Raw genomic sequence first — 20,931 nt, 5'->3', positions numbered from 1 at the left:
ATCAGGTAAGACTTTTTTTTCTAGTTTTGCTTAAAGTTTTTGGATGGTGCAGTTACAACAACATAGTACTTGACTAAGGCAATATGTTTCATAGCCTGTCTCATATACTTGCTTTTCCAAACTAGAGTCCAGTTCAGTATGCTTGTCTAGAGGGTTTTGTAGGTATATTATATTAATCTGTAAGTACACATGCATAGTAATATTTAAAATTAGTTTTATATTTGAGATTCTATTTGATGTATTTAATACATAATTGCGGTTACTTGTATTGATTGACTCTTTGGGGTTATATATAAATAACGTACATATGTTATTCATTTTAGAAGATCTCCCTCACTGGGTGTTGTCAGCTATGAAATGCCTCGCATACTGTAAGTAATAGCTTTTAAGTTCCAAAAACCTATTTTGAAAGTTGAAAGTGAAATATACTTGCATATTAAGGCCAATCGTGAATTTCATTTTCAAAATTCAAATAATTGGAAGTGCCTTGATATGTTGAGAAGCAATGAAAGCAATTCGTATCAAATTACTGCACAGGAATGTAACACAGAAGAGCTAACACTTTAGGGATATTATGCTTAAGGCAATCAAGATACCAGTCCTCTAGCAAAAAACAGTGAATTGAATGAAGTTGAGTTTCTAATGGCTGTCTGCTGTGAATTGTCTTGCTAAAAAAGGAGCGTTTTTTCTTTAGCTTGTGCTGTAGTAGACCTGAGTGGTACCAGCAGTCTTTCTACTTTACCATGCAGTTGATTTTTATGAAACTTCAGTGTCTAGCTACATTTGAAGCTTCCTTTGTCAGATGTTTTAGAAATAGCGTTGCAAACACATGCAGATCACGATTATGTAAGCTTTGCATCTTTATGAAGCAGATTTTGGAAAGATTCTGAAGAAATGGGATAATTGCACTGACCTTTTCTTTTTTTAAACTCTCTCTTTAAATGGCTACCAGGGCATGCAAGTGTTAGATGAGTGCCTCTCAACTGAAATGCGATATGATGAGCTCTTTGTATGTGTGTCCTTGCCCCTGTCCCTGGCCGTTGCCTTCATGAGCTCCTCTGAAAGCTGTACTGGCTATGGCTCGGTGGGATGGTGTGGGTTTGTACATCTGTCGGTTCAGCTGTTCACATCTAGCTGTTCAGCGGGGCTGTGGTAGGTGTCCATGCAATGTTAGAGTGGCTACAGAAGTCCAGTTTGCAAGGTACACTCTTGTGAAAATGACCTTTTTTTTTTTTTTTCTTCAACTGCTTTCTCAAAAACATAGAGCCTCTTACATGAAGAGCACTATTTGGAAAAGCAGGACAAGGAAGAGCTTGGTGAATGGATTTAAATCAAAGTTGAAAATAGAGCTGAGTGCTGATCTTTGAGCATTTGATTTCCTTAACCCCCACATCGGTCCTGTATTTAGATCTAATAGGTCTTTGTGTGAAATGAAGGAGAATGCGAGGTTTGTGACTATTTTGAGGGATGTATAAAGAGCATAAATGAGTTTTATATTACTGGTGTGGAACACCCTCTTAAAAATGAGCAGAACTGAGTGAATTCATAGAATATTTTTTATTATTTCTGCTTACAAATGCTATAATGCTGAACTGCAATTATACGCAGATTGCTGACATGATTCTTCACTTGTGAAACAGTCATTCCTACAGGAGTAAACTCATACTGTTATTTCCATAGAATTGTGAGAATAAAAACTTTGTGAATTTTCTTTCTTTGCTTCTATTTAGGGCCTAGAAATAATGACATGAACCAACCAACTTACAGTGGGTTTGAACGGGACGTATTCAGAACAGTTGCTGATTATTTTCTCAATCTCCCTGAACCATTACTTACTTTTGAATACTATGAACTCTTTGTTAATATTTTAGGTATGTATGAACTTAGAAATAACCACTGTAAGCTATAAGTTGATACCAACTGGGAGAAGAAAAATCTGTACCTCAAAGTGGACCTTGACCCTGTTGTCTGTTTGGCAACTTGAATCTGAGGAATATCATCAGTGCTGTCGTTTTGTATTACAATATTAAGTGAAATGCAATTGTATCTCATTCTATGCAAATTACTGTCTGAACTAACTTTCTAAATATTCGGTAACCATAACTTGGAAATACGTGCTCACCCTTGTCCCTCACTATTGCAGTCTGTTAACTTGCTTTATCCTTGCATGTTGGTTGCAATTATTGTGCTAGATTGCTTTTGGACTGAGCTAAATTTTTCTTATATTTTACTAACTGAGTCAATTAGTGTCTTATATTTGTTGTTTTCTCTGTTCAGTTAGCAACTTTATTTCTTTCTGGACTTGTTTGCATTCACATCACTTGCATCTTAATATATATATTTCATTTTCTGATAGTTATGTGTGGCTACATCACAATTCCAGATCTATGCAGCAGAAAACATTCTGTCCGAGATGAAACAAGTGACCCACAACCTTCAAAAATTCTTCACTTGAACTCTTTCAAGTCAACTGAATGTCTTCTTTTAAGCCTACTTCGCAAAGAGCCTGAGAAAAAGAAGAAGGAATATGAAGTTTCCAGGAAGTGGTCTGCAGAAGAGTTAGCTGTTCAAAAACAATGTGCAGAGAAATTGCAACAATATAAACTGACAAGCGAACAAGGCAGTGCTGATAATCTAATAGGAGGAAGCTGTCAAAATCTTTCAGGTTTCAGGAATGAACAAGATCCAGCTCTCAAGTTTAGGACAAGATGTTACTCTTTGGAAAGAATTGGAGGTACTGCCTCAAGTGTACGTAATAAAGGAGAATCAGTTGTCCTCAGGCAAACTGATGTGAACACAGTCTTGGGCACAGGAAATAAAAACCAATCACTACCGTATGAGCATAAAGCCAACTCTGTGTTAGCGTTTGGTTTTGATAACGCATACCAAAACCAAACGTACGGCGTGAAGACAGTGTCTGCCTCAACTCTTCAGGATAAAGAGCTATTTGATGAAAGTCATAGATTAAAGCAAATATGCAGGTCTCAGAGTTTACTTGGCAGCAGGAACTCCAAAAGTTGTACTAGCATCAATATACCAGTTGCGGAAATCACAGTGAAGCCAAAGTCTCAACTCTGTGGGCAAAGAAAACCGAATACTTCAGTGGACATCAGGACTGAGGTTTCTGATATCACCGTCAGCAAGAGACTCTGCAAAAGTACCATAGAGCTCTCAGAATACTCTTTCACTCACTCTTATATGTTGACTGGCACGCAAAGTAAGATGGCTTTCCAAAGCATGTTGTATTGGCTTATTGTGTTGACTAACTAATCTCTGCTTCCTTGCTTTCTTTGACACCGTTACTGTGGTTTTTTTTTTTTTTTATATCTATATAATATAACTTGTGGGTTTAAAAGCAAAGTTCTGGTTGCTAAGTTGTATTGTCTACAGGCAGCCTTTCATACCTCCGCTAACAAATAGTAGTGTGTAGTGTCTTTGCATTCTCAAGTGTGATTTATGAGAACCTTCCTGTTCAGGTAAGTGATGGAACTTCTGACCTAGGCACTGTCTCAGAGTAAGGAAAGGAATTTGCACAGGCCTGCCTATTGAAGATGTCTTTTTACGATCTTTGGAACGTGTTTTCTGAAAATACTTTAAGAAATAACATTAGGGTCATTTCTTCATTGTGTTATGGCCTTGATTGTACAAGCAGTTTATCATAATGAAGTGAGTTGAGGATGCTCACGCAAAAAAAGGACATGTAACGTTGATCTACAATGTTATGGCTGATTGCTCTGAAACATAGATCCTCTGCCTTGGGAGGGGGGGGAGTTATTTTACTGAATAAAAAATAATCCTGAAAGTTGATTCAAATCTTAACGATAGCTGCATTTACAATTAACTTGTAGATCTCCTTCAGCCTCACTTAGAAAGAATTGCTGTTGAAGCACTGCAGATATGTTGTTTGTTGCTTCCACCACCAAATCGTAGAAAGATGCAGCTCCTTATGCGTATGATCTCTCGGATCAGTGAAAATGTTGATATGCCACGACTGCACGATGCGATGGGCACACGTTCTTTGGTAAGAGAATCGTGATTGCAGTTTCTCTTGTTTTAAAAATATTGCTGAAGTAATGCTGAGAATACTAGCAGTAATTAGGATTTAAGGTTCTTGGCTCACTGTAATTAAGTACAATTAAATTGTGATTAATGGGCAGATTTTTCACTTCCACAACACTTACAAAAAATCCGGCTTGCAGCAAGCACTTTGTCTCCATCCTAATACATTTGAAATATTGATGTTGCTTTTGTTTATTTTGGGAGGGGGAGGGAAATAATTCCTTAAAAGAATGTAAATGATTGTTTGGTCTGATTTATCACCCAACTGCCATTTAAGCTTAAAAGGTGCTGGCAAAGTGTGTGTGGACAACCTTTCTTGGGATAAATGTTTTTGTATTTGGAGTTAGAACCATAGAATGGTTTGGCTCAGGAGGGACCTTAAAGATCATCCAGTTCCAACCCCTGCCATGGACAAGGACGCCACCCACTAGATCAGGCTGCCCAGGGCCTTGTCCAGCCTGGCCCTGAACATCTCCAGGGCGTGGGACATGACAACACCTCCTGTGATTAGGGCATAAACCATTGCAGAAGGAGGAAGCCCAGTGACTTTAAAGACTAGCTTCTAGGTCTGAATTAAAGCTTTTATTGGAATGACTACTGGAAGACATTTGTAGTGTTTGTGCCAAATAAGATTAAACAACAACGTTACCTGCACAAGTTATTTTAAAATAAGCCTGATAAAAGCCAGAAATGGGGAAACTGTAAAAATGTTTATAAAAAAAAAAAAAAAACTTCTTGAAACTGGTTGTTGGTGTACATTAGATCTTGGGTGGGCTGACTGTGCAGGTGTGGTTTTTGTCTTCTCGCTTGGTTCAAGACAGCTACTTGAATACATACATTTTTCTATGGGGGAAGACTTATTACATTTTTTAAAATTTATTTCTTAAAAGAAATTACTTTTAAGATTTGCACTTCTTTGTATTGAACAATGCTTTATTTCAGTTGAGGAAAAAAATAATCAGGATTCCTCCTCTTGACCAGCTGGTGTGGGCAAGAGAGATTGCAACGAAAGTTGTTATTGGAGAACTTGTTGTGCCGCTGTATAGAGTAGAAGGAAGGCAAATCCCCTGACTGCACATACTAATGATCTGCTAAACACTTCTAGATGATACAGACTTTTTCTCGATGTGTGTTATGCTGTGCAGAAGAAGTTGATCTTGATGAGCTGCTTTCTACACGATTAGTTTCATTTCTAATGGACCACCAGCAAGAAATATTTAAAGTACCAACTTACCTGCAGGTTGCAGTGCAAGATCACATAGAATACGTGAGGATGGCTCAGGTCGGTGGCATGCTAGAAGTTCAAGTACCTTTGCTAGTGGCAGAGTATTTGCTAATGTGGGTGGGATGGGAAAACTGCAAATAAAACCACAGTATTTCAAATGCAGACTTTTATTTAAGGTATTGGTGCAATCATAGACATTAGCTACTTTCTAATGCCTTGCAACTTGCGATGGCACTAAGTTGATATGCTTGAATGTTAAGTAAGGTAGCTTCTTATCAAGATAGTATATAATCATTTGACTACGTAGACCCTTTCTTTGATTTATTTTTTTTTTTAATTTATTTCAGGGCAAATATCCAAGGGAAGAAATTTGCGCCATACTGCCAACATACTCATACTGCAAACAAATAACTCCTCAGGAGTTTGAAGAACAAAAGGTTTCTACATCTCAAGCTGCAGTGGCAGAGCTGTTAGAGAACATTATCAAAGATAAGAACTTGTCTGTAAAAGACAAGAAGAAGAAGTTAAAGCAGGTAAGAAGGGTGGATATTTACTTCTGAGAACGTTCCTGTGAGGGAAGGGGCTCAGCTATGACACACTGGAACAGAATGTGAGCAGACTGTATAGAGAGAAATGCTTCTCTTATAGAAAAATAAGTAAATCTACTGTTCAATGTTTTTTGATTGCATGATCTGATAGGATTTTAAGGGCAGTGCCTACTACAGCATTTGATACTGTCTGGCAACAGCAGTGTTCAAACAGTGATTCAAAACCGGTATAAAAACCCTAAGATGCTCTCTTAAGCAGCGTGTTGTACTGGCAATGCAAGCTACCATTAAAATGCCATAGGTGGGCTTAAAATCTATGGAAGAGACAAAAGTAGTCAGGTTTTTTGCTGTTAAGAGGTCAAAATCTATTCACGGTTCTGAAATGTTATTTTCTGTGGAATTAGCTTTGTTTTGTAACATGCATGTTGTTCAAGATTATCTGTCACTTCTATAGCCTGCTCATGTGTTGCCTAATACTAAAGCTAAAGCGCAGCAACTCTGGCAGGATTTCCTACTGGAGGTTTTTTCTTTTTAAGAAAACCTTTTGGCAAGTGTCTCTGGCCAATTGAATAGTATTGTACTTGTCCTAGAATTTCCTAAGCAAGTCTTGTGACTCAAATTTGAAAAAGCAGCTTTTCAAAGCAAGTGCGTTTGTTCTGATGCCCCTTCCCCCTGCTTCTGCAACGCTGACTTTCACGTGTTGTGAAAACTTCAGTTTAACAGGACCAAGCCTCAGAAGACAGGCCTTTTGTTCAAGTTCCCTGAAACGTCCTGCATGTAAAACAGAATAGTTAATTACAGTTACTGAAACCTAAATTTCTGAGTAAGCAAGCAGTAGGAAGTGATGCACAGCAGCACTTCAAGCAGATGGAGCAGGGGGGAAGGAAATAAACTAATATACTGTAACAATAAAACTTGAAGTGTGTATTTAAATGTTTGGTGAGTTCCCATCGACATCCACAAGCGCTTTATACTGTAAAGGCCAAATATTAGCAAAGTTTATTTTTAAAATTCATGGAGTTATATTATAGTCTTGCCATTTGTGCAGGGATAACTACTGGCATAATAAATCACAGCTTTTTGGAGTGATTATATAGTTTTGATAATTGGATTTGGGGAAAGCCAAATGCCACAAACATGCCACTCCCTAGAGGGGTTAGATCCAACTTGCATCAACACCAAATGTTACAAATGATGGAATCTTTAGTAGACTGAATCTTACTTGACCTTACAGAAGAAACAGGCAATATGACCAAAACATCTCCAAAGCCAGATATTGTCGTTGCTCATCTGCAGGAACTGAAAAATAACTCCCCTAGTTGAAGTAGTTATTCTCTCTTTCCTGAGAGAATGCCTTCAAAAATCTGCTGAACCTTAACTTCCAGTTAGCTGAAACATTTATCATCGTGTTTCCTGAAAGACAGCTTTCCAAGCGTAAACAGAACGTGTACCGATGCTGCCGGTGTCTTCAAATGGGTGGCTGCCTTGCCTTGCTTGGAGAATAAAAGCTGGTCGTGCCTTTCAGAATCAAAGAAATGGTGACAGATGCGATAAGCTGTGCTAACTAGTATTCAGCTGGTCAACGTGACCGTGAGCAGCTGCAGACTGTCATTTCTAGTGGAGATGCCGGCAGGTAGTTGCTGGTTGGAGGTAGAACGGTACAGCGTCTGCCCGTAGCGCTATTCCAGCCAGCAGTAAACATTCTTGGGATTAAAGTGAGATTGGAAGCTTTTCTCATTTCAACAGAAGATGAAATGCCTGACAAAACTACTTCCATCTGATTCACTGTTTATCAGTTGTGAACTTATAAGCACAAAGGGCTGTGGCTTTAGTCAAGTTTCACAGCAGAAGTACTTTACATACTGATAGTCTTGCTCTTGCTGCTGATCCGTATCTGTGCTGGGTTTTATTTTTTCTAGTGGAGTCCTGTTTAATAATTTTCTTTTGCCTGTTTTCTAGTTTCAGAAGGAATATCCTCTGATCTACCAGAACAGATTTCCAACTACAGAAAACGAAGCAATGCTGTTTGAGAACAAACCTACCATCAAACAACCGATGCTTAGCCTGAGAAAACCAAAATTTCGTAGCCTGAGATATTAATTTCACCATACTTCAGCTGCATGTTTACTTGGATGGATGGATGGATGACTTACCAAGGGGTGCTTTCTATGCAAATTTGGTAGTGGTTGCTTATGTAGAAGGAAGAAATGTTTACATGAACACTGTGCTGAAAAGTGCCAAAATAACTTTTTTCTGGAGGTTACTTTCGAATGACTTCTAAGAGAAATATTTATCTGTTTACAAATTAATCAATGTATTGCGCTCAGTAGAATAAATGTGAAAATAAGCATGAAGCTATTGGTAACCAAAAAAATGTATACAGGGTTTTCATATGGGAAACTAATGATATGCATATTGCAACTTTATTAATGTCTGTTCAGGAACTTGTGCCATTAATTATAGTTTGTGTGGAGTTTTAATTATTTGTTTGGTGTGGGTAAGTGCCTTCCTTGTTTTCACAAAGTACTTGTCTTTAAGCAAAACAATATTCTTTAAGTTTGGGACTAATTTAAAAGTTGCTTTTGTTGTTTCCAGGGGAGCCAGAAATTCACCATAAATAAATTATCTGCCTCCTTAAAGTACTTACTTTCTTCTCATCTGTAAGATCTGCTTTTTCATATATATTTATTTATATTAAAAGTGCTAGGTGTGTTTGTTTTCCTGGAATGCTTATTTTGGATGTACTGATACCATCTGTCACTTCTGTCATTTTGTTTGAGAAGTATGTGAGATGTGACAATGAATAGAATCGTAATACACTACATTTCCCTGTATTGTTTCTGGATTTAATCTGGAATTCAGGGTTGATTCTCATGGGACCAGGACTGCCCCCACAAGGTGGATCTGCATTGATATTTCTGTGAGAACAGCTTAGTCTTTTCATAAAGAAGATCCCAACTTAATGTGGGGGGACAACTTAAAAAGCCGTAAATGGTGAATGCTGTTGGTGTTCAATATCAGGTTTGGAGAGAAGTGGATGCTTCTTCTCCCCCATATTGGTATCCAGATGGATAAATCCTGAAATCCTTCTGTCTGTATCCCCAAAGAGATGCTGATAGCATGTGGGTACAACCAGGGCAATTAATGCAATTTTAAAATTTAATGAAAAAATCCCTTTCCTCTTAACAGGGTAAAAAATAACGTAATATAGGAAAATTATGAACCTTTATATAAACGTTTCACTGAAACCTTAAAAAGTATTGTTATTTTGAAAAGCTGTGATTAGGAAGAAACGTTGGCTGACATGCCAAGCATGAGCTGCGCTGAGAGACCTATGGATATTGCTGCTGGCATCACTGTTACGTGCTGGAGCAGTTCCAAGTTCTGTGCCTTGTAAGGCTTTTGTAGAACTTGGGCTGCAAGTAGGAGCACTAATGGACCTGCCACTCAGTCTGAACCGTAACTTTCGTCTCCTGAGAGGACAAGGTGAAGGTGATAACGGGGCTTAAAAGCAGTGTTGTAATGGTGTAGCCGCATCTGTGGATGGTTAGACAGTGGAGAGGTGAGAAGTAATGCACTTAACTCTCAGTGTTACATAGTGTAGCTCAATGTTCCCGGGTGGAGTGAAGCCACCACGTAAAATAATTTCTCTAGATTCTTGTTAATATCCAGTGTTTTCTTTCCATGTTCCGATACTGTGCCAGACCTTCCTTACTAGTCAGGAACTATGTAAATCTGTAAGTGTTGGTGGTGCTGGGTTTTCTGTCAGCCATATATATACATATGTCTGTCAGCCATACATACATATATGATATATATGATATATATATGATATATGTATATATATATGATATATATATATATATCCAATTCAGGGTCTTGAATGTTAAGTCTGTGTGTGTTGCTATGCTTGAAATTTTTCAAATTTCTCTGGTTTTCAGGCCCAGAGTCCATGCTGTTTCCTGCCCCACGCAAAACTGAAGCTTGTTGTTTGGGTGGACTTGGTGCTGCATAGTACTGCTTTCTTCCACTGCTGCCTTCAGCTGAAGGCTTCCTTAACCTCACGCCACAATCACTCATGTGCCATACCCTCAAGCCACTCGGCATTTTACAAGGAATGTGTCTGTTTTACACATTGCATTAGTGCTTCTAGATATAAAACTTTTTGCTTATTCTGGCTGTATTTGCAAAAAAAAAAAATGGAAGGGATGCTCTGCAATGTTGGGCTGTATAAGATGAAAGATTTGTGAAGTCCACCTTTATTTTCACTTTTAATTTTTTTGTGTTTTTTTTGTTTGTATTAAGCAATTGTGTGCTTCAAGGAATCAGATACTTTCGTGACGAGCGCTTTTCCTTTGCGCAAGTTACTTGGTGGTTATCTCAGAGCTGTGAGCTGTGCTGTGTAGGCATGTCCAGTGTGCTTTTTTTGTCTCTCCATTCCAAAGATGAACTGAACTGCCATGGTACTGCACATGCAGGTTCTTACAGGAATTGTCATAAAACCAATCATAAAAATTAAAATGAAAGCAAATCTCAACTACTTGTCTCTACCTGGATTCTTTTATTTTTTGCATTTCTTGGGGACAATCCATACCGGAGTTGTGCTAATCTAATATTATCTGCACAATGTTGAGCCTCTCCAAAAAGCTGGGTTGTTGTTTTTTGCTTTGCTTTTTAAGATTAAGATAGGGAGAAAAGTTTTTACTTTAGAAGTTGGAATAAATGATTTAGAATAAAAGGCTTCATAATCGTTTTTTTCATTTTACTACCTGAAATTTGTCCTACGATAATTAAGGTTATAATTTTGTTCCTGTGCACTTTAAGTTGAATCTAAAAAGGTTTTAGCCTAAAGCAGTATTTGCTAACACTTCTCTCCCACAACCTTTGTGTTGTGGATGTTTAGCCTCCTTCCTATGTGAAGAAATTCATGTGAAATACCAAATTAGTCCTATGTTAGCTTACAGAGGTGTGGGAGTTGCTTTCTGGTAGCTGGAGCACATCTGGCACGGTGCACCTTTTGCATTATATTTTGTTCTTGATGAGGAAGGCTTTGTAAGTGGCAAACCAAGGTAAGCCCAGTCTCAGCCGATGTTAGTAAATGTTTTGATGTCCTGTAGATATCTTTACACTTTACGTAGCAGGTGATGGATGTTTGTAGTGCTTATAGACGGCTTCTAAAAATCCCGTACCTGCCTAAACTTCTACGCACTTTCAGCCTGGTAAGTGTTGCATAAATGCTTTATTTTGTGTGTATCTGTGTTCCAGTTAAGCTAATCACGCCAGAAGCTCACATTTCTTAGGATTTAGCTTTCAGCTGGCTGCCCTCATTATTCAGAGTGCTTGATCCGTATTACTTAACGTCCCCTTCTGAGGTTTTGACAGAAATATAACAAAACCTTGAATAAATAAACAAATTGACCTGCAATGGGGCATTCCAAATGAATAACAGATACAAATTTAATCTCAACCTTAGCTATCACTTCCTCAAGTGAGAAATTTTACTGCAAGCGTTTAGTATTAATTTTTTTTAAGTATTGTACTGCAAACCCCGTAATTCTGCATGGGGAGCAGCTCATCAGATGTGAATTCACGATTGCCTGTAAGCTATCAGCTGCGTATAGTGGGGAGCAGCAGGATTACCCGCTGCTTGTAGTTCTGCTCTGAAATCTGACACTAGGCTGGATTTGTGGTTGACTTTCAGTGACTTGAAAAAACGATTCAGGGCGGACTGCAATAGCGTACGTACTGCTAACAAGGATTCTGCTCTGGGGATCTAAGCAAAAGCTTTACTGGAAGTTGTTCCCCTTTGCTTTGAGACAGCGGAGTGCAGCGAGCAGAGGCTTAGTGGCTGCTTCTCAGACTCCAGTCTCTCACATGAAGACTGCGTGTGTACATGCTGTGGCTTCTCAACTTCTTTCATGCAAGAATTAAGCTCATATAAACTTTTCTAGTCTTCTTTAAAAATCCTTAATTTGTTTTGAGTGTTTGGGTTCACTTGAAATGGACTGGATTTATTCGAAAAACATGTTCAGCTGAAATGTAACTTCCAACACTGGTTAGCTCTCGTAAATACGGTCTTCATGTGAGCAAATCAAACTGCTGGCTCGGCACGTGGCTGATGTGGGTGCAGTCATGGCAGGCTGTTGTGGTTTGCAAAATGCGCTCACCGTTTTGCATAAACAGATCCCAAACTCTCTTCTTTCTTGCTTAAGCGTTTAGGAGCTGTTTGTGCTTGCCATCTGTAATGCCACCTGGTCTGCTGCCAGTCAGAGGTAACAAACTTTTCTGCACAGAAGGCAGGAGGATGTGCTGTTACTGGTGCTTAGCATCACCTCTTTTTGCTAATTGGCGTTGATGACAGCACCTTTTTAGTTGTTACTTAAAATGACTAACAAATCTGTAACACGTTGCTGGGTTATATGCTGGCTGACGCTGGTTGCGGTGTCGGTGCCACATCAGAGAAGGGTCCGGGTCCAGCGCCGGCTGGTGACACAGCCGGTGTCGCGGCACAGGAACACCCAGGTACAAAGCAGCCGGGGAGCTGTGTGGCTGAAACGCTCAGGGCTAACCTCAGCGTGAGCCACGACAGACAGCTGGGTGCCCCAGGTGCCTGAAGCACCAGGACAGAAGCTGTACACGAGCAGCCGCTCGGGCTCGTCGCTCCCGGCAGGAGGACAGAGGAGAGCCGTGGGCGCCGCTGGTGGAGGCCGTCCCGCTCCCGGCTGGTGCCCCCGAACAGCTCTGGCAGCACGGGGCTGGGAGGTTTTTGTGCTGCCTGGTGGATGCTGTCACCATGGAAACGGTGGATTTTCGTGACATCGAGGATGAGGACGCTGTTAGGAATCCTTCTGGGGTTAATTAAAAATCTTGTGTTATTTCCACTGTTGGAGAGGCCTCAAACCAGCACGCAAGTTCATGTTGAAAGCACTCGCCCCTAGGATGCCTCCCCAGACAAATTCCCACGTAATTAAGGTTGCTCAATAGGAGGGGTTAGTGGGAGGCCTCAGCCAAAGACCTCACGGAGGCAACTCGGTAGCTGCTTCGTCAGCAACGCTCTGCCTTGGTCCCTCTACGAGAGCCGTGCCGAGGTTGCTGCTGCTGTGTGATTTACGTAAGCAGTACGGCGGTACCGCGGGCTGCCGAGGATCATCGGTATGCCCATGTTCAAACCTTCAAGCAAAGCGCTTTCGGGGAGAATTCTTGAATTATCAGTAGTCTTTTTATATGCTTGATTTATCTAGAACTGTAACATTATAATCAGCAACCTTCAAGTTAGGCATGGGGACCTAACTTGGTTCCAAAGTTTATTTCAGAACAGGAGAACCACAGCCTCTCGTTGAAAAATTTTTGTGTTTTTTAAATTCTAGGAAAAAAATATATATATGTGTATTTACTGCTCCCTGTAAATTATTAGTCTGCAGGTGAGAGCAATTTGTAATGAAAAAAAAATCTCGGGACGGAGAAGAAAGGTGGCAGCCAACGTGTGGGGGCGTTAAGAAGGGCGATATTTGACAAGGCCGCGCGGTCTGTGGGCACCTCTGGCACCGCTCGGTTTCTGGGTGAAGCACCAAGCCGTGCTGGGGATGGGGATGGTAGCGCGGGATGGGGCGGCTGCAGCCGGGACGTAAGCACCATTGGGCTGCTGAGGGGGAGAGCTGAGGTCGCAGCCGGTGTGTCTGCGCTCTTCTGTGGTTTGTTTCCTTCTAATCGCTTCTGCCTGGGGAGAATTTAGGTCTCTGAGAAACATTTAAAGCCTCTTTTTGTGCGAAGGGCAAGACAAAACCTCGCCAAGCACCGGGAGGATTTGGGTGGTGAAAGCCCCTTCTGTTCGCAGTGGGGAGCTCATTGGCTGCGGGTGGGTCCTGGGGCTTCCTCCAGCGGGACTTACCGCTCACATAAATCCCAGCACGCTGCCCAGGGCTCACCCTCGGCTTCGGCAGCCTCAAATCCTTCACCGGGGAGAGAATGTACAGCCAGTGAGTATTCCTGCAGTGCTCTCCGTGGGAGCGGGTGCATAGTCACACTGGCGAGCAGCACTGCAGCTCTGCCCGGAGTTCCCCAGGGCCACTGGCAGGTCGGGGACAGGGCTGAGGGTCTCTGCAGGAGGCGAGGGCGGTTTCGGTATATGGGTGCTGGCGCTGCTACACCCCGTGAGTGGGAGGTGGGGGACCAGCTGCCCCCCAGGTACCGGGAGAGGGCCCCGGCTTCCACGGGAAGGGCCACACGGCCTGTGTCTGCCGTGTCGCCTCCTGCTTGGAACGATCAAAGCTCAGCTGTGTGCTCAAATGCACTTCGCTTATAAAAGACAAAAAAGAAAAAAAGCTAATCCAAGACCTGGGAGATACAAGTTGGATTTCTGATTCTGAAAGGGAGCCCTGCTTTCTGGCCACTCACGATGTCCCCAGGTTGTCCCTTGTGCCTGTCGCAGACCGGCTGGTGGGGGTGAGGTGTTCGCTGTCCTGCCGGTGTTTCCTCCTCCTCCTCTGTGTGCACAGACGCTGGGCCTGGCCCCTCTGCAGCCTCCACTCGCTCCCTGGAGCCTTCCTTTCCAGGAGGCTGCTGCCTCTCCCTGCTGAGCTCGCCAGTTATTTGCCAGCCACAGCTTTTTCCACCCGAGGTCGAAAATTGCTGGCTCCCAGGGTTTGCCAGAGCCTCATTAACCCAGCTCTCCTGACCCTTTCAGAGTGGAGCATCCCGCGGGAGGGTACAAGAAGCTCTTTGAGACGGTGGAGGAGCTGTCCTCTCCGGTAACCGCCCACGTCACAGGTTGGTGTGCCCTCACCGCCTCCTCTTGTGCAACTGTGAGCCCCGTCCTGATCTCGGGAGCACCTGGGCCACCAGCTCCCCGGGCCTCAGGGGCTTCACGGGTCCGGGAGCAGTGGGTTAAATGCATCGGAGATGAAGGCTTTGGCATGGCTGGCGTACTTGGGGTGGAGGAAGAACAGATTGGTTGTGGGATCCTTGGGCATTTCGGTTTTGGGCATTGTCCTTTCCTCGGACTTTATAACGGGAGAAGCAAATGGACCAAAGGGCTCATGAGTATGCATGACCTTTTCTTTAAAAAACAAAAATATGTTTAATAAACATAGGATAAAGATAAGGAAGATAAAGTAATTTGAAGGTGTTTTTTTTTTCCTCAATGCAATAAAACTGCTTGGTCAGACCGGTGCAGGCCCCAGCACTCAGAGCGCTGTGTCTCCCACAGGCAGGATCCCCACCTGGCTCAGGGGGAGCCTCCTTCGCTGCGGGCCCGGCTTGTTCGAGGTCGGGGCAGAGCCCTTCTACCACCTCTTTGACGGCCAGGCACTGCTGCACAAGTTCGACTTCAAGGAGGGGCACGTCACCTACCACCGCAGGTACGGGGACGCTGCCCGGGGGGACCCGGCCTTGGCTCGACCACACGAGCTGGGGACGGGCGCTGCCATCCCGTGTGGGCAGGCACCGCTGCTCGCGGGGCCGTGCAGTTACTGGAGGAGCTCTGGCGGTGAGGTTGCCAAAACCAGCTGACAATAACCGAGTCTTGCTCATACTTGGCAGAAATGCTATTTTTCCCACACAAGTCACTTTTTATTTTTTGCGATGATGGGTTGCTTGACCTGCCGCACTGTGTCTGGGAGCCCAGCGTGTCCTCAGGCCGAAGCGGCCGAGCTGGGAGCCACTGGGCATTCGGTGAAGGCCAGCCGGGGGGAACTGGGACGTGTTTCTGGCCAGCTTCAGCTGACCGGGGCCTCCCTCCTGCTGCGCCGGTGGGGGAGAACGGCGGCAGCTTTGGGACCCCTCGTGTGGATCGTGGATCGGGCGGCTGCCCGAGGCTGGGCTGTGTGGGCCTCTGGTTCTCACAGGCCTTGTGAGGCTCACCACTAGATTACTTGTATTTATTTTGATTATGTGGCCTGACACGTTCGTGTGACCATACCTGTGCTGCGCCTTTCCCCCAACCCTCTCCAGGTTCGTTCGGACTGACGCTTACGTGAGAGCAATGACGGAGAAGCGGATTGTGATAACTGAATTTGGCACCTACGCCTACCCGGATCCATGCAAGAACATTTTCTCCAGGTACCGAGGGGCCCCGAGAGGACGCTGCAGTCCTGTGCCGTGGGGCTCCCGCCTCCAGAGCCACTGACCTGGCGCTGCCTTCCTCCGCTCAGGTTCTTTTCCTACTTCAAAGGCGTGGAGGTCACCGATAACGCCCTCGTTAACGTCTACCCTGTCGGCGAGGATTACTACGCCTGCACCGAGACCAACTTTATAACCAGAATTAACCCGGACACTTTAGAGACGATTAAGCAGGTAAGTCTCTAAGATGTGAGCTTAGAGAAGAACTTTGTGCAAGGCAAGAACGCGTTCACCTGGCAGGGCTGGTGAGCCCATCTCCTGCCCAGGGAGCCCTGACTTTCTGCATCTTGCCCTCCAGGTGGATCTCTGCAAGTACGTCTCTGTCAATGGGGCGACGGCACATCCCCACGTTGAGAACGATGGGACGGTTTATAACATCGGCAATTGCTTTGGAAAAAATTTTTCACTTGCCTACAACATCATACGGATTCCCCCACTCCAGGCAGGTCAGTTAAACACACCTGTGAATAAGCTTGCAAAAATTTTGTCCTTTAAATCACTTTTTGTTCTTCAAATGAGTTTTGTCCTTTTTTTTTTGTCATCTTTTTTTAAAGTTATCTTTAAAATAGTTATCTTTAAAACAGTCATTTATGTGGCTTCCGGATCACGAGGTTCCGTTGTGTTAAAGGCAGAAGCCTTGCTGGGCAAACAGTATTAAGGCAGGCAAAGTAGGTACGGATGCCACTTCTCCCATAACCGTTGGGCTGTCTTATTGCAGACAAGGAGGACCCGATGAACAAGGCGGAGGTGCTGGTGCAGTTTCCTTGCAGCGACAGATTTAAGCCCTCCTACGTTCACAGGTAACTTGTGCCTGGCTCAGGGGACTGAGGGCGATCTGGTTCCTTGCTGCATGCGGCGTGTTCCCATGTTGGAGCAGCTGCTTTAGAGAATGAGCATTTGGTGGCAGAGTCCTCTTCTGTGGTGCTGCTATGGGACAGTACGGGCACACTTGTGCCACCTTGCTGGGGTTGCATGCTCTATACAAGTTGCACACATGGCTCGTCCTTGCATGTAATCAGCAACTGAAATGAGGGGAGGTACCAAATTGGGATGTTTGTCCTGCTGTAAGCTTAAGCTCTGCTCTGCGTGCTGTAGCCACAGAGCCACGTGCTCCAGGAGCTCGATGTGCTCCCCGTGTGTTTCCGAACAGCTTCGGACTGACCCCGAACTACATCGTGTTTGTTGAAACCCCGGTGAAAATCAACCTGCTCAAGTTCCTCTCCTCCTGGAGCCTGTGGGGAGCCAACTACATGGACTGCTTCGAGTCCAACGAGACCATGGGGGTAAGCGACTGGCAGGCCGCGCCCACCCATGGGCCAGGGGGGGTCTCCTGTGTCCACCTTGATGTGCTCACCTGGAAGCAAAACCGAACTGCTGCCATCTTTCAGGTCTGGCTTCACGTGGCAGAGAAGAAAAAAGGGCGGCTCCTCAATATCAAGTACCGCACCTCGGCCTTCAACCTCTTCCATCACATTAACACCTACGAAGATAACGGATTTCTCATCGTCGATCTCTGCACCTGGAAGGGGTGAGTGGAAGGTGGCTGGGGACCGCAGCCGGCGCCACCATCCCAGCCGGCAGGGCCGCGCATCCCACTGACGCACAAGCATCCCCTCCTGGCACCCAGACCGCCTCCGTCGGCCGCTCTGAGTATTCCTCATGGTGATCCTTTGACTGTACAGCGTGACAATTCCCCTGCGGTGTGGAGAGCCCGGTTCAAACTCATTTTCTCAGCCCTTGTTTGCCTTCGACTTTAATCTCCCTGTGACTATCGAAGGGCTGATGCTATTTCAGCTTCTGGGGCTGCGGTCCTCAGAATCTGACTCAGGCTTGAAGGGTGCTTTTCACGTGAACACAGAGAAACGCGGCCCCAGGGGGGTGTTTCCCAGGGTGCAGGCAGCTCCAAGCCAGGCTTGTCCTGGCTGCTGGGAGCGGGTGCTGAGACCCAGCGGGTGCTGGGGGGTGAGCGCCCGGCTCGCTCCAGCTGAGGGGCTGGAATGGACTCATGTCATCAACCGCGTTTTAGGGGCAAAAAAACTGCTTTGAAACTCCTCACTTAGAAATGACATCTGTTTTCTGTCTGTGATGCTGTCTTTGTGCAGGTTCGAGTTCGTTTACAACTACCTCTATTTGGCCAATTTGCGGGCGAACTGGGACGAGGTGAAGAGGCAGGCGGAGAAGGCGCCGCAGCCCGAAGCCCGCAGATACGTGCTGCCCCTCAACATTGACAAGGTACCCGCTCAGCTCCCTGCCTGCAAATGTCAGTGTCTGCACCACTCCTGCAGCTTGTGGCCGAGTGCTCCAAGTGCTCTGCCAGGTCACGTTTAACTCAAGCTAAACCTTCTAATGGGAGGAAAAAATATTCTTAAAGCATGGGTCTTCCCAGAAACTTTTTATTTCCCAGAGCTGAAAATATTCCATTCGATTTCCTGCGCGTTGCTTTTTGAATCAGCCCCCGGGACAGCAGCAGAGCACAGAGGGTGCTGCTGGCTGGCGCTGGACACACGGTGCTCATGCTGGGGACTGGCATGGGGAACAGAGATGGGAGCAGCAGCAGCCAGGGCGCACGTGGCCAAACCCAGCCCCGATTCGTGGTGTGAGGTCCGCCACGCAGCCAGCCTGGTGCAAAGCTCTCCGCCTGCAATCGCTGCATGATTTCCAGCTTCCCAAGTTGTGGGCCTCCTCCTCCTCGCTGGGCAAGCCCTGTCTGGGCTGGCAAACATCAAATTTCTGCATTCCTTGTGCTCACAATTTGCTTCCCTCTTTCATGTGCCCCACCTTGTGCTGTCGAGCAAACAAAGTGTGCAGCCCCCAACAAGCCTCTGAATCTCAGTGAGGGGGAAGAAGTTACGTGCATGTTCACCTACAAGCACAGTGAGGGCTGAATTGCGGGATGTGTTCAGCCTGATAGATAGCATTCTTATTACACTGACAGCTAATTAATTAAGAAAATGGAAGAATCAACCATTTCCATGTTCGTGTAGCTTCGCGAGGCTCTGTTGCTTATTGCTGTACAAATACATTCAGAAATGTTTCTCCATTTCTCTTGGATATTCTTCCTCGTCCCAGGCTGACACGGGCAAGAACTTGGTCACGCTGCCCTACACGACAGCCACAGCGACGCTACGCAGCGACGAGACCATCTGGCTGGAGCCAGAAGTTATTTTCTCAGGCCCGCGCCACGGTAAGGTGACAGCTCCGAGTCACAGCCAGAGACAACTCGAGTACCGTCAGCTGGCCGTGTCCTACTAATCCTCATGCATACGTGCGTATCTTTGCAGCCTTTGAATTTCCACAGATCAATTACAAGAAATACGGTGGGAGACCGTACACGTACACATACGGGCTTGGACTGAATCACTTTGTTCCAGACAGGGTAACTATCAGCAACCGGGTGAGGCACATCTTTTTGATGAGCTCTTGGTTTAAGGACAAGAAAGGATATTTCTGAGATGTGGTTTTAATTTTCCCACCCTTAGCTTTGCAAGCTGAATGTTAAAACAAAGGAGACCTGGGTGTGGCAGGAGCCAGATTCATACCCCTCAGAGCCCATCTTCGTTTCACATCCGGATGCCCTGGAGGAAGATGACGGTAAGAACTGATTTTGGTCTATCAGTCGCACAGTTGTTTGAAAAGTGTGTGTCTCCTGGCCCCAGGCATGCTGTTGGCAAAACCAGCCTCCAAAGTTGTACCAGGGGCCTGCAGACAGCTCCTGGGTGAGATGTGCCTTATTCTAAAACTGTTGGCAAGTTTCTGAGAACACTGGGAGAAAAAAAAAAAAAGAAATGAAAAAAAGGAGAAAAACCTCTGTGTTTAGATCATCTGCTATCCTCATTTCCTAGCCTTCTTCCATCAGGAATAACAACACTTAAAGAATTCCAGATGGCCAAGCTTTCTGAAATTAAACCTGTCTTGAATCAAGCATTTTATTCTGACCCCCTCCCCTCCTCCTGTAGGACTGGCGTAAATTCTGGCTTTGTTGCTGGAAGACGTAGCTGTATTCATGCCAAGCACTGTACACATTTCTTCATACCTCCCCAGCCCTGTACCTACTTTTCAAAGTGGGTAGCAGCACTAGGTTTGAAAGGTTATCGACTTATTCCCTGAATTCCTCAGCTCTGACTAGGACTGTATGAAGGTGGGACAAGCCTTGGCTCTGCTGACCGGTGGTTTTTCTTACCTACTAGGTGTCGTGCTGAGCATCGTGATCAGCCCCGGCACAGGGCCGAAGCCCGCCTACCTCCTGATCCTGAACGCCAAAGACATGAGCGAAGTTGCCCGGGCTGAGGTGGAGGTGAACATCCCCGTGACTTTCCACGGACTCTTCAAAAGAGCGTGACTGCTGCCTGCAGCCTGGTGCGTTAGGTTTCTTCCAGCTTTGAAAAGGTGCAGTTGCCATTTGCAAGCACACCAAAAGTGACGCTGAAGGAATTTAGGTCATTCCTTTGTGTGGCTATTTAACTTAAGACTGAGTGTTTTGGTTTTGTTGATGATTCTTCAAAATACTTATCCAGGTATTTTTCAAATGTACTTTGTGGCATAATTTCAAAACGTACAGTACTAAGAACTATACAGTTAAAATAACGCAAGTTTTCTTTTACAAATTCGAACTTTGCAGCTTCAGCAGAGGGAAAGATGCATGAAGTAGCCTTTTCTACATATTACCATGTCTACAGGTATTGAATTTACACTGTGCTATGTGCTCTTTCTGGTGCATGCTTTGAAAAGAGGTATTTTTATCCTATAGAAATGTCGCTTGAACTTGCTTCCTAGTCTCTGTATTAGTGTCCTCAGAGCAAGATGAGCGGAGCCCTCCCAGAGCTGCTCTGGAAACCTGAACTTGCCCGTTCAAAAAAATCAAGCAATTATGGTTTAGGATGAATTTGCTTCAACTGAAGGCTGCAGAATCACAACTTAATCCTTCCTTTCCCAAAAATAAATTTTCAATTAATGTAGTAGCAGACTGTGGTTTAGAATACAAAC

General features: G+C 44.6%; 2 protein-coding genes across 3 annotated transcripts in view; both read left to right on the top strand.

Annotated features, from left to right (window-relative positions):
• The window catches only part of DEPDC1 (DEP domain containing 1), a 12,090-nt gene extending 3,447 nt beyond the window's left edge, over positions 1-8,643 (top strand). The window contains exons 6-12 of the mRNA XM_083845967.1: positions 324-371; positions 1,731-1,871; positions 2,357-3,217; positions 3,849-4,021; positions 5,165-5,341; positions 5,632-5,817; positions 7,792-8,643. Coding sequence (XP_083702093.1) covers positions 324-371; positions 1,731-1,871; positions 2,357-3,217; positions 3,849-4,021; positions 5,165-5,341; positions 5,632-5,817; positions 7,792-7,932 — 1,727 coding nt within the window. The 3' untranslated portion in view covers positions 7,933-8,643. The remainder of the gene's footprint in view (positions 1-323; positions 372-1,730; positions 1,872-2,356; positions 3,218-3,848; positions 4,022-5,164; positions 5,342-5,631; positions 5,818-7,791) is intronic.
• Positions 8,644-11,804: 3,161 nt separating this feature from the next.
• Positions 11,805-20,794, top strand: RPE65 (retinoid isomerohydrolase RPE65). 2 transcript variants are annotated; one of them, XM_083846242.1, is made up of 14 exons: positions 11,805-13,808; positions 14,516-14,598; positions 15,038-15,188; positions 15,781-15,888; positions 15,981-16,122; positions 16,247-16,394; positions 16,667-16,748; positions 17,099-17,231; positions 17,337-17,476; positions 18,051-18,180; positions 19,018-19,132; positions 19,230-19,324; positions 19,428-19,539; positions 20,136-20,794. In XM_083846242.1, exons 1-14 carry the CDS (start codon positions 13,798-13,800, stop codon positions 20,285-20,287), a joined length of 1,602 nt encoding a protein of 533 aa, XP_083702368.1. In that variant the 5' UTR covers positions 11,805-13,797; the 3' UTR covers positions 20,288-20,794. The 2 variants fall into 2 exon arrangements, with proteins under 2 accessions (XP_083702368.1, XP_083702367.1); XM_083846241.1 differs by having other exon boundaries at positions 17,099-17,476.
• Positions 20,795-20,931: the final 137 nt, after the last annotated feature.

The sequence above is a fragment of the Anser anser genome (assembly GCF_964211835.1).
Source record: "Anser anser genome assembly, chromosome: 8".
Classification (NCBI taxonomy): domain Eukaryota; kingdom Metazoa; phylum Chordata; class Aves; order Anseriformes; family Anatidae; genus Anser; species Anser anser.
This window is presented reverse-complemented; position numbering and strand designations above follow the sequence as displayed.

Coding starts and splice junctions, on each gene's coding strand:
- RPE65 (XM_083846241.1), top strand. Junction 16,123..16,246: donor CTTTAGAGACGATTAAGCAG/GTAAGTCTCTAA, acceptor CTTGCCCTCCAG/GTGGATCTCTGCAAGTACGT. Junction 17,477..18,050: donor GATCTCTGCACCTGGAAGGG/GTGAGTGGAAGG, acceptor GTCTTTGTGCAG/GTTCGAGTTCGTTTACAACT.